Raw genomic sequence first — 12,056 nt, 5'->3', positions numbered from 1 at the left:
TCCACACTGTTCTCCATATTGGCTGTACTAGTTTGCATTCCCACCAACAGTGTAAGAGGATTCCATTTTCTCCACACTCTCTCCAGCATTTATTGTTTTCAGACTTTCAAAATTGTAATTTTTGATCCAATTTGTAGCCTCCTTCTTCAATTAACTTTAGTATCAATGCTGGAAATTCTTTTGTGGCTTTCTCATATGTATTCATGGTTTCACCTGAAACTGAATATTTTGAAAATTGTAGTGATACTTGTCATCAAGCTATCAGCTAATGGCACTAAAAGGGGCCACTTCTGCAGAACTTGGTAATTTCTTTTTAAAGTTCTCGGATGTAAATAGTACTGGCTTTTTTTTTTTAGTTTGCATTGCTTGGTATTTTGAGCCAGGCTATTTAGATATGTTTGGGATGTTGAGTGTTTATATAGGAAATTTTTCAAATACAAAGGGATAGTGAAATACAACCTTGTAAGATAACACAACCCGTGAGCTGGAAAACTAGTAGGTCTTTGAGGCATGTGAGTGTGTTTTGTGTTTTCCTGTGTGGACTGGCTCAGCTGGGTACAGTTTCTACTTCACCTTGTGTTTCCTGCTGATGAAACTGTCTATAAGGAAATGTGAAATTATCATTATGGGCTCAAATTATTTCCCAAAATATCAATCAAACTTAAAAAATTCAGGTTTTCGAAACAAGTGTTAAACTGCATCATTGATTGTATTTGGGAATGGAATAGACTAGTCTTGAAGAATCTGGATTCAGAGGGTATCCAGATGTTCAGCTTGTTGTTGGTCAGTCGCTAAGTCATGTCCAACTCTTTGCGACACCATGAACTGCAGCACGCCAGGCTTCCCTGTCCTTCACCATTTCCAGGAGCTTGTTCAAACTCATGTCCACTGAGTTGGTGATGCCATCCAACCATCTCATCCTCTGTCACCCCCTTCTCCTCCTGCCCTCAATCTTTCCTAGCATCAGGGTCTTTTCCAATGAATCGGCTCTTCACAATGGGTGGCCAAAGTATTAGAGCTTCAGCTTCAGCACCAGTCCTTCCAATGAATATTCAGGTTTGGATTTTCTTTAGGATTGACTGGTTTGATCTTCTGCTGTTCAAGGGACTCTCAAGACTCTTTTCCAGCACCACAATTCAAAGGCATCATTTCTTCAGTGCTCAGCCTTCTTTGTGATCCAGCTCTCACATCCATACCTGACTACTGGAAAAACCATGGCTTTGACTTATGGACCTTTGTTGGCAAAGTGAGATCTCTGATTTTTAATGTGCTGTCTCAGTTTGTCATAGCTTTTCTTCTAAGGAGCAAATGTCTTTTAATTTCATGGATGCAGTCACCATCTGCACCATCTGCAACCCAAGAAAATAAAATCTGTCACTGTTTCCACTTTTTCCCCATCTATTTGCATGAAGTGATTTGACCAATGCCTTGATCTTTGTTTTTTGAATGTTGAATTTTAAGTCAGCTTTTTCACTCTCCTCTTTTTCCCTCATCAGGAGGTGCTTTAGTTACTCTTCACTTTGTGGCATTAGAACGGTGTCATCTGCATATCTGAGGTTGTTGATATTTCTCTCGGCAACCTTGATTCCAGCTTTTGATTCATCCAGCCTGGCATTTCACCTGATGTACTCAGCATGCTGCTACTGCTAAGTCACGTCAGTCATGTCCAACTCTGTGCGACCCCATAGATGGCAGCCCACCAGGCTTCCCCATCCCTGGGATTCTCCAGGCAAGAACACTGGAGTGGGTTGCCATTTCCTTCTCCAATGCATGAAAGTGAAAAGTAAAAGTGAAGCTGCTCAGTCGTGTCCGACTCTTAGTGACCCCATGGACTGCAGCCCACCAGGCTCCTCCGTCCATGGGATTTTCCAGGCAAGAGTACTGCAGTGGGTTGCCATTGCCTTCTCCGACATAGAAGTTAGCTATTGCCAAAAAACTTTTTCAGTATTCATTATACCAGCAATGCATATGAAAGTCAGTTGTTCAACATCCTCACCAACACAATTTTGTCCTATTTTTTTCCTTAATTATTCTAGAATGTGTGCAATTGAATCTCATGGTAGTTTTTATATGTATTTACTCAGGGATGAATAGGAATGAGGCCATTATCATAAGATTATTGCCCATCTGTAAGCACTTGATTGTGGAATATCTATATAATCTTTTATTAATATATTATGTTAATACATTCTTATTCATTTGGAATTAGACAAAGTGGCAGAGTGGTCAAGAACACAGGTTTTGAATCAGGTAGTCTTGAGTTTAAAGCTTTCTTCTGTCTCTAACTGCTAGTGTAATTCTGTTCTAATTTCTTTACTTTTCATATTAAATACTCAAAAATGTTATTTTTCCCTATTTTAATGGAAACTCATAGTTTCATCACATGAATGTATGCCAGTGTCATAATTTTCATGAAGAAAGTATATCAGGATTATCTCACACTGGAGCCAGAATGGTTATTAAGGCAAAAAGTCTTTTGGAGACTTTCTCAGATTTGAGTGTGTGGTCAAGTATTTAATAGTAGTTACAGGATTCCAACTGCAGAGCAGTGTGCCTGAATAATGCAGAGATGTCCCTTGGTAACAAAATCAGGAGTGGTTGCTTGTTTGTCATTAGAAGTTTGTGCTTCTATGAATATTTTGTTAGAAGTTGCAAGATTTCTTCTTGTAGATTTCCTAGGGGAGGGTAGGCCATGATTCTCAACACAACCTGACCTACATAGATTTATTCAATCTGCACAGATATTGACTAACTTCAGGAACTGTTTTGCTTCAAGGATTTATATTTTCCTGAGTGTGACATTGACATTTCAGAACACTGCATGTTTGGCAGTCTCATCACTTCATGGCAAATAAATGGGAAATGATGGAAAGAGTGGCAGACTTTTTCTTGGGCTCCAAAAATCACTGCAGATGGTTACTGTAGCCATGAAATTAAAAGATGCTTGTTCCTTGGAAGAAAAGCTGTGACCAACCTGGACAGTGTGTTAAAAAGCAGAGACATCATTTTGCTGACAAAGGTATAGTCAAAGCTCTGGTGTTTCCAGTAGTCATATATGGATGTGAGAGTTGGACCATAAATAAGGCTGAACACTGAACAATTGATGCTTCCAAACTGTGGTGTTGGAGAAGACTCTTGAGAGTCCCTTGGACTGCAAGGAGATCAAACCAGTCACTCCTAAGGGAAATAAACCCTGAATATTCATTGGAAGGACTGATGCCGAAGCTGAAGCTCCAATACTTTGGCCACTGATACGAAGAGTCGACTCACTGGAAAAGACCCTGATGCTGGGAAAGATGGAAAGCATGAAGAGAAGGGGATGGCAGAAGATGAGATAGTTGGATGGCATCACTGACTCAGTGGACATGAGTTTGAGCAAACCCTGGAAGATGGTGAAGGACAGAGAGGCCTGGTGTGCTGCAGTTCATGGGGTCACAAAGAGTCCGACGCAACTGAGTGACTAAACATGTTTGGTGTTGTATGAAAATAGGGTATCAACCCACTCACAGTCTGGATATGTCACTTGTTCCCTCTTTCAGTTACTAGGAAGCAATTTAAACTGTCAAAAATGTCGCATTTCAGTTTGGGATGACTTTAAGTCTTCTCGACCTCTACTTGGAATAATGCTTGCTTCCATTCAGATGCTGTTCCTGTTGGGTTACTCATTCAAAAGTGGAAAGGATTTAATGTGAGTCCTCATGCTCCTCGCCAGAGACGCCTAGGCCATCCGGTCACTACAGAATCTCCCCATCTCAACACCTGCTGCTCTTCTGCTTCCTTATTCTGCTTCATTCGCCTTGGCCTTCCTGCTCTTCTTTCAACAAAGCAAATTGTTGCTTAGCGGCCTCTGTCCCGCACAGCAACCTTTCCCTTAGTTACTTGAGTGGCTGGCTTACTCTGCGGGAGCTCTTCCATCCATAACTTGGTTTAAATGATCACTTCCAGCCTGTGATCATGTCTATGCTTTATTTTTATCCATCACACTTATTCTCTAGCATTTTACGAGGTATTTCTTTATAATTTATCCTCCAATAGGATATGAGCCTTAGAGGGTGAGGAATTTCTCTCTCTCACTTCCTGTTTTTCCAGAGGGCAGAGAACAGAAATCTGTTAAACAGAAGACAATCTTGACAATTTCAGTGTAACTCGGCAGCTTTTTGGCATCTCCCTGGAGTGTTCGCTGAGAACTCGGTGCACCCTGCCCTTCAGATCCCTCTGGGTTGGTAAGCAATCTTCCCTAGCATTTATTCACGCTCAAGGAGGAGAACAATGAGAAGAAACTGAGACCTAAGAGAGCCTGTCACGTGCAAATGCAGAAGAACCAAGAAAGCTGTGAAACTGCCTCCCCTCCCAGCCAGCCCTGTCTGGGAGAATGGAACCTTCCTTTAACCCTGTTCAAGGGACTGGCTCTCCACCTCTGGTAGGTGTGTATTTATTTCACATTCATCCCTCCACCCCTCTTCCTTTCTACAATCTGGCTCTTTCCAGGCATCCTAGGTCAGCAACCTTGGAACAAAGGTTTAATCGTCCAGAAACTGGTGAGGCAGGCTGTTTCTTGTCATGTCTCTCATCCACTTCCCACGCGCCCAGCCACAAGGAGGCCAGGGAGCCAGGTGAAGCTCTCTAGTTCTGGACTGCTCTTTCGGGAGGTGCAAGAATTTCTTCCCTTCGGTAGCTTCGTGCTGCAAGCTTGCCCTTCTAAAGAGTTTCTTCGAACTTGCAGTTTCAGAAAGTGTCGATCTTTTCCACGTACCGTGGGAGTCTCGTAGTTCCTGATGAGTGTGTTGTGTGTGGAGCCAAGTGCACACGGAGGACAGAGGTGAGGACTGAGAGACAGGGCTCGAGGCACATGGAGGAAGAAGGAGGGCCTCTGGCACCTTTTCATCAAGGGGAACCAAGCCTCTGGGGTTTGGGGGATTACTTCTGATCCGTAGACCAACTATGGCAGAGAGAGGGCTCTGGAGCAGAATGTCTCAGAGGTGGAAGGAGCTTCTGGTCCCTCTGGAGTTGGAGAGAAATGTGTTCCAGCCCTTTTCACAACAGGGTGGGAGCCACGAGTGTGCTTTTGAGCTGGGAGTCTGAGTGGAGGTGGAGAAGTTGAGCTTATTTGGCCTTGGTCTCAGAGCTGCAGCAACCAGTGGACAGATGGCTGCTGAGGAATGACGAGGAGGAGGAATGGGTTTCTGTTCCCCATTCAGATGCTAAGCCAGAGCATCCTCTGAAGATACACACATACACACACACACACACACACACACACACAGTCACAATCATGTGGTCAACACAGACACACATAATCACACAGAGTCATATACATACACAATCCCCCCCACAGCCACATCTGCACACAGTCACACATAAAGTCACACACACACATATACACAGCCACCTCTACACTCACAGCCCCACACAATCACACATACACAATCATCCCCCACAGTTACACATACACGACCATACACATATGCATATAAATACACTGTCTTTCAGTTCCAGAAAAGTGTTGATCCTCTCCACGTGCCATGGGAGTCCTGTAGTTCCTGATGAGTGTATTGTGTGTGGAGCAAAGTGCACACAGAGATACAGCCACACACAAATACATTGTCTCACACACATACACACAATCAAAAACATACACACACACAGCCACACCCCTGCAATTGCACTCCCACCATCACACACGCTCAGGGAGTTGGGCTACTCTATGGAGGCAGAAGGGAGGTTCCCTTCCTTACATATTAGCACCAGCTTGATATTTTCATATGGTTGTGTCTTTGTTCCACAAAGCCACCTATGAGACATGCATTTTTAAAAATATTATATTTATTTATTTTTAATGATTGATGATTGTTTTATAATATTGTTTTGATTTCTGTAATACATGAATTAACCATAGGTGTACATATGTCCCCTCCTTCTTGAATCTCCCTCCCACCTCCCACCCTGAGACATGTATTTTTAAACCAGTGTTACAAGTCAGTTTACCTAAGATGACACAGGTAGGAAGTGGCCAGACCAGATTAATGTCTAGGTCTCTTTAATTGCAAAAGCCAGCTTCTTCTCATTATACAGTGCTGCCTCTCACAGTTTAAAATTCCAGTTTAATTTGGTGGCCAACCTGTGCTCCCTTAGACTAAAGTCTAACCCAGCAGCTCAGCTAAGCTAATGGGGATGAGCTGGTTTTGCCCTGAGGGGTTTCTGAAAGGAAGCGGTGGTTTAGAATTCCCTTCAGGGGACTCTTAACCTTTCAACATGCCCTGTTAGACAGATTCTGCCTCTACAGGAAAAATCAACAGGATCTTCAGGATGTCTCATGTCATGAATATGTCCCAGGACAGGAGACAGGCTGTTCTTCCTGGTTTTACGCACTAAATAATGGCCTTGTGTCAGAGGTCATTTTAATCCACCTGTCTTGGCATCCTTACCACTTTAACCACTTCAGTCGCGTGAAACCATTATTCCCGGCTTGCCATCTGCCAACCTGGCACTGCCCCAGCCCAAGCCCCTTCCTGTCCTTACCCAACCCTGTCTTCTGCCTTGTAGGATCTGTAGGGATTAGAGTCCAGACACTTTCTTTTATTGTTTTTAACTTTTTATTTTATGTTGAAATATAGCTGATTAACAATGAAAGGGATCGTTAGGTAGTTTGGGATTGACATGTACACAGTGCTATATTTAAAATGGATAACCAGCAGGGACCTAGAGTACAGCACAGGGAACTCTGCTCAGTGTTATGTGGCAGCCTGCACGGGAAGGGAATTTAGGGGAGAATGGATACTTATTTATATAGGGCTGGGTCCTTTTGCTGTCCCCCTCCTCCAGACGCTTTCCCTGATTAGATCTTTGGGGCTGTGATTCCATTAGTGAAAGTTTGTTGGTCAAACCTCCCAGTGAACACACGTTTTGACCATCTTAGTTTCACAGAGAGAGAACTTACCCACGTTTTCCCTATAAATGTCTGCTTCCCACTCTGGATGAATTTTGAGGGAATTTGGAGAAATAGTTTGTATGAGAGCTATGGCCAATTTCTTTATTTCACCCCCATTGAGGGTGACATGTTCATCCTGTTTTCCCCAGAACTTTCTCAGTCCAGGCACTGAAAGTCTTTTGTCCTGGGGAAGCCTTTCATTCCCAAGCAAACCAGGGCAAACCCCATTCCCCCCATCACAGCTTCTAGCTCACTATGTCTTTTAGCTCGTGGATAATTTACAGGGACCTCAACTGGCTAAAAATGAAGCAGTGCCAGGGAAGTGCTAAAATAATCTAATCCCAGAATTGTTCTCTTCCTTTGGGCTATTATCCTTTACAACTCCATTAGGGTCTTTGCTAGCATGGCCTTTCAGCTCAAGATAGCAAAACTGGTCACTTGTTAGCTTTCCTTCTCTTTGAAATAAATGAATGGAACAACAACAACAGCACATAAAAACAGCAACAACCAACAACAATAACAAACACCATGGCAAAAAGAGAAGGCTCACTTTATTATTAGGACTTTCTCTTTTTCCCTGACATAATAAACAAAGACTTTCCCATTTCTCCGAAGAAGTCACACAGATGGCCAATAGGCATGTGAAAAGATGTTCAACATTGCTAGGGTTTAGAGAAATGCAAATCAAAACTACAATGAGATATCACTTCACACCAGTCAGAATGGATATCATCAAAAGATCTACAAATAAATGCTGGAGAGGGTGTGGAGAGAAAGGAACCCTCCTACACTGTTGGTGGAAAGGTAAATTGGTGCAGTATGGAGGTTCCTTAAACCAAAAATAGGGCTACCATATGACCCTGCAGGCCCATTCCTGGGCACATATCCAGAGAACAACATGGTCTGAAGGGGTACATGTACCTCAATGTTCTTTGCAGCACTGTTTATAATGGCCAAGACGTGGAAGCAACCTAAATGTCCATCGACAGAAGAATGGATAAAGAAGATGTAATAATGCTCACCCATTAAAAAGAATGAAATAATGCCATCTGTAGCAACATGGTTAGACCCAGAGAGTGTCATACTAAAGGAAGTAAGTCAGACAGAAAAGGGGAGCTATGGTATGGCATCCCTTATAAGTAGAATCTAAAAAGAAATGATACAAATTAACTTATTTCAAAACAGAAAGAGAGGCACTGACTTGGAAAACAAACTTATGGTTGCTGGGGGGAGGGATAGTCAGAGGCTTTGGGAAGGTCACGTACATACTACTATATTTAAAATGGATAACCAACAAGGACCTAGTGTATAGCACTAACTCTTCTCAATATTATGTGCCAGCCTGGATGGAAGGAGCATTTAGGGGAGAATGGATACATGTATATGTATGGTTGAATCCTTTCACTGTTCACCTGAAACTACCACAACGTTGTTAATCGGCTATGCCTAAATTGTTGTTGTCCAGCCCCTCAGTCGTGTCCGACTCTTTAGGACCCTGTGGACTGCAGCACGCCAGGCCTCCCTGTCCATCACCAACTCCCAGAGCTTGCTCAAACTCATGTCCATCAAGTCGGTGATGCCATCCAACCATCTCATCCTCTGTCGTCCCTTTTCCTGCCACCTTCAATCTTTCCCAGCATCAGGGTCTTTTCCAAAGAGTCAGTTCTTTCCATCAGATGGCCAAAGTATTGGAGTTTCAGCTTCAGCATCAGTCCTTCCAATGAATATTCAGGACTGATTTCCTTTAGGATGGACTGGTTTGATCTCCTTGTAGTCCAAGGGACTCTCAAGAGTCTTCTCCAACACCACAGTTCAAAAGCATCAATTGTTTGGTGCTCAACTTTCTTTATAGTCCAACTCTCACATTCATACATGACTACTGGAAAAATAATGGCTTTGACTGTATGGACCTTTGTTGGCAAAGTAATGTCACTGCTTTTTAATATGCTGCCTAGGTTTGTCATAGCTTTTCTTCCAAGGAGCAAGTGTCTTTTAATTTCATGGCCACAGTCACCATCTGCAGTGATTTTGGAACTCAAGAAAATAAATTTTCTCACTGTTTCCACTGTTTACCCATCTATTTCCCATGAAGCGATGGGACCAGATGTCATGATCTTGGTTTTCTGAATGTTGAGCTTTAAGCCAACTTTTTCACTCTCCTCTTTCACTTTCATCAAGAGGCTCTTTAGTTCCTCTTTGCTTTCTGCCATAAGGGTAGTGTCATCTGCATATCTGAGGTTATTGATATTTCTCCTGGCAACCTTGATTCCAGCTTATGCTTCGTCCAGCTCGGCATTTTACATAATGTACTCTTTATATAAATTAAATAAGCAGGGTGACAATATACAACCTTGATGTACTCCTTTCCCAATTTGGAACCAGTCCATTGTTCCATGTCCAGTTCTAACTGTTGCTTGGTATTCTCATCTCTTTAAGAATTTTCCACAGTTTGTTTTGATCTACACAGTCAAAGGCTTTAGCATAGTCAATGAAGCAGAAGTAGCTGTTTTTCTGGAATTCTCTTGCTTTTTTGATGATCCAGTGGATGTTGGCAATTTGATCTCTGGTTCTTCTGCCCTTTCTAAAACCCCAATACAAAATAAATAATTTAAAGTTTAGGAAAAAATGATTATTTATGAACATTTTCTGTCTATATACTTTCTCCTGTCTGAGGTATCCCTTTGATGCTGAAGTAACTCAGTGTCCAGACCTGACTTCATCACTGAGCTCCTGACCCTCTTTCCCATTGCCTATCATTCACTTCCATCTGGATGTGTCATTAATGCTGTCACTCAGTGTACCCCAAACAGGCCCCACTCAATCTCCTTGTCTTGCTGCTAGCATCATTTCTCCAGTCCACCAGGTATGAAAACTAGAGCCTCTTCTTTGTATAGAGCAAGAGCGATAGAAAGATGGATCATAGCCATCAACTCATTTGGAGACCTTCCTTTATCCCCATCCACCTTCTTGCATGTCTTTCTTGCTCACATTAATTCACACCCTCAAAAGTTTTCACTTTAGTTACTAGAATAGCTTGTAACTGTTGTCTCTATATTCTATTTCCTCCAGTTCACAGGCTGGTTTGGGCCCGCACGAGATCTTTAGAGGGCCGCAGTCTACCATGCTGTGTTAATGGACCTTCCATTCAAACCCTCTGACAGTTCTGTCTTTGACAGTAACCCAGACTGAATTTACGATATATTGAGTGAGGCATAGGCAGCCTTTGAATATCATTATTCTTCTGTGGACCATGGTTTTATGCTTTGTCATTTGCAGGAAAAGTACATATTAATAATTATTTGCTCTTTCCTTGACCTTGGTTTCTGTGGTCAAGAACTTATTATTGGCTAAAGTTGTCAGAACTCAATACTGGTCACTCAGTTACTGATGCTTCAAACATCCTGAGTCTCAGTAGCATGTCAGAGTCAAGTGTAGTTAGAATAGTCACCTGGAAGGAAAAGTAGGTCTTAAAATCAAACTAAAACATATGCATGTTTTGAAAAATCAAACAGTACTAAAGGACCTGTACTGAAAAACTGTAAGTCACCATTACTTTTCCCTCCCACATAGCCAGTGCTATTTCACAGAGAAAATCACTTTTAACTTTTCCGATAATTATTTCCACACAACCTGATGATAAGCTTATACTGCTATCAATTGGTTTATCAGTTTTAAAATTTTTAATTCATTTTCTGTTGAGATAACTGTGGATTTAATTCATTTAGACACCACTTCTCCCTCTCATTCTCCCCTAAATTATTGCTATTTTAATTAAACCATTGTTCAGTGACTATATCATTATTATTATGAAAATTTCATTCACTGTGGAGTTAAGTATGGTTTTATTCCTTTTCTGATTTGGATTTTGTTTTTGTTTTTTTTTTCCAGAATAAAAGTAATGTTTTATTTCCATTTGCATGAAATTCTATATACCTACTTTAAATTCTTTTCTTATGTCTTCGCATATAAGATGTGAAGATGTCATATAATCCATGGAAACACTTTTTTCTGGGGAACTGATCTTGGAATCCTGCATCTCCCTGCTTCAGTCTGAACTGACTACTCTATCCAAATAGTGAGTGTTGAGTTGATGAAGGTAATTAACTTTAAGAATGACTTTCAAGATTAATGAATAGAAAGCAAAGTGGCTAATGAGATGGATGTGATTAAGTAATGAGTATTCATAATGAAAAATAATTCAAACCATACTTAAAAGAATATAAGCTAAGAGCTTCATGTAATACTTTGAGCTCCCTGAGGTCAAGTTCTGTGCTATAGTCTTCCTTTCTATCTCCAGTTTTTGGTGTAGAGTAGAGCTCAGAATTCTTTTTGCAACAGATGCATATGATCATGAGACTTGGTAGAACAATAGGTGTCTGTTAAAATGTTGGGACCTGAATCATGGAAGGTACACAGCTCATTGCACTCAGCACGGGTTGTCTATCCATGAAGAATCACAATGGGTTCTGAGCTCTCATCATCTTCCCCCAGCCCAGACCTTGGCATAAATTGTAGATGACCAGTTGTATAAGGTGGAAAATAGGAGACAGAGAGGAGATCCTAATTACAGGCAGTCTCAGTTCAGTTCAGTCACTCAGTCATGTCTGACTCTTTGCAACCTCGTGGACTGCAGCACACCAGGCTTCGTTGTCCATCACCAACTCCCCCGGAGCTTACTCAAATTCATGTCCATTGAGTTGCTGATGCCATCCAACTGTCTAATCCTCTGTCATCCCCTTCTCCTCCTGCCTTCAATCTTTCCCAGCATCAGGGTCTTTTCCAATGAGTCAGTTCTTTGCATCAGGTGGCCAAAGTATTGGAGTTTCAGCTTCAGCATCAGGCAGTCTGTCCCCTAACTATACAATTTGCCTAAGCTTTGGGGAAAAATAAACGTTATCTCAGGATATTGTCGGCATTCAGTTCCTAGAATTATCCTGAGCATGGCCCAGCTGTGACCTTCTGGCATAGGGAAGTGATTGCTATCTGGTCTGATGAACATCCTTAATCTCAGGGAAATCTTGAAAAGGATGAAAGGAGAGAACAGGGCAGCATGCCTGTCATCACGGTGGCAACTGCCAACTTCTGGAAGTGGATAAATGAGATGACCTCTGGCAAATAAAGGATATGA

The 12,056-nt window shown here is 41.9% G+C and overlaps 1 protein-coding gene across 1 annotated transcript in view; it reads left to right on the top strand.

Moving 5' to 3' along the window:
* LOC145523704 (olfactory receptor 9A4-like) overlaps window positions 1-12,056 on the top strand; it is a 150,526-nt gene that overhangs the window by 53,757 nt on the left and 84,713 nt on the right. Inside the window, exon 2 of the mRNA XM_081534445.1 lies at window positions 4,090-4,424. Coding sequence (XP_081390571.1) covers window positions 4,373-4,424 — 52 coding nt within the window. The 5' untranslated portion in view covers window positions 4,090-4,372. The remainder of the gene's footprint in view (window positions 1-4,089; window positions 4,425-12,056) is intronic.

The sequence above is a fragment of the Giraffa tippelskirchi genome, chromosome 10 (genome assembly GCF_054371585.1).
Source record: "Giraffa tippelskirchi isolate mGirTip1 chromosome 10, T2T-mGirTip1v1.2.pri, whole genome shotgun sequence".
NCBI classification, from domain to species: domain Eukaryota; kingdom Metazoa; phylum Chordata; class Mammalia; order Artiodactyla; family Giraffidae; genus Giraffa; species Giraffa tippelskirchi.
Note: the sequence above shows the minus strand (reverse complement) of the source record. Positions and strands in the feature narration are given on the sequence as shown.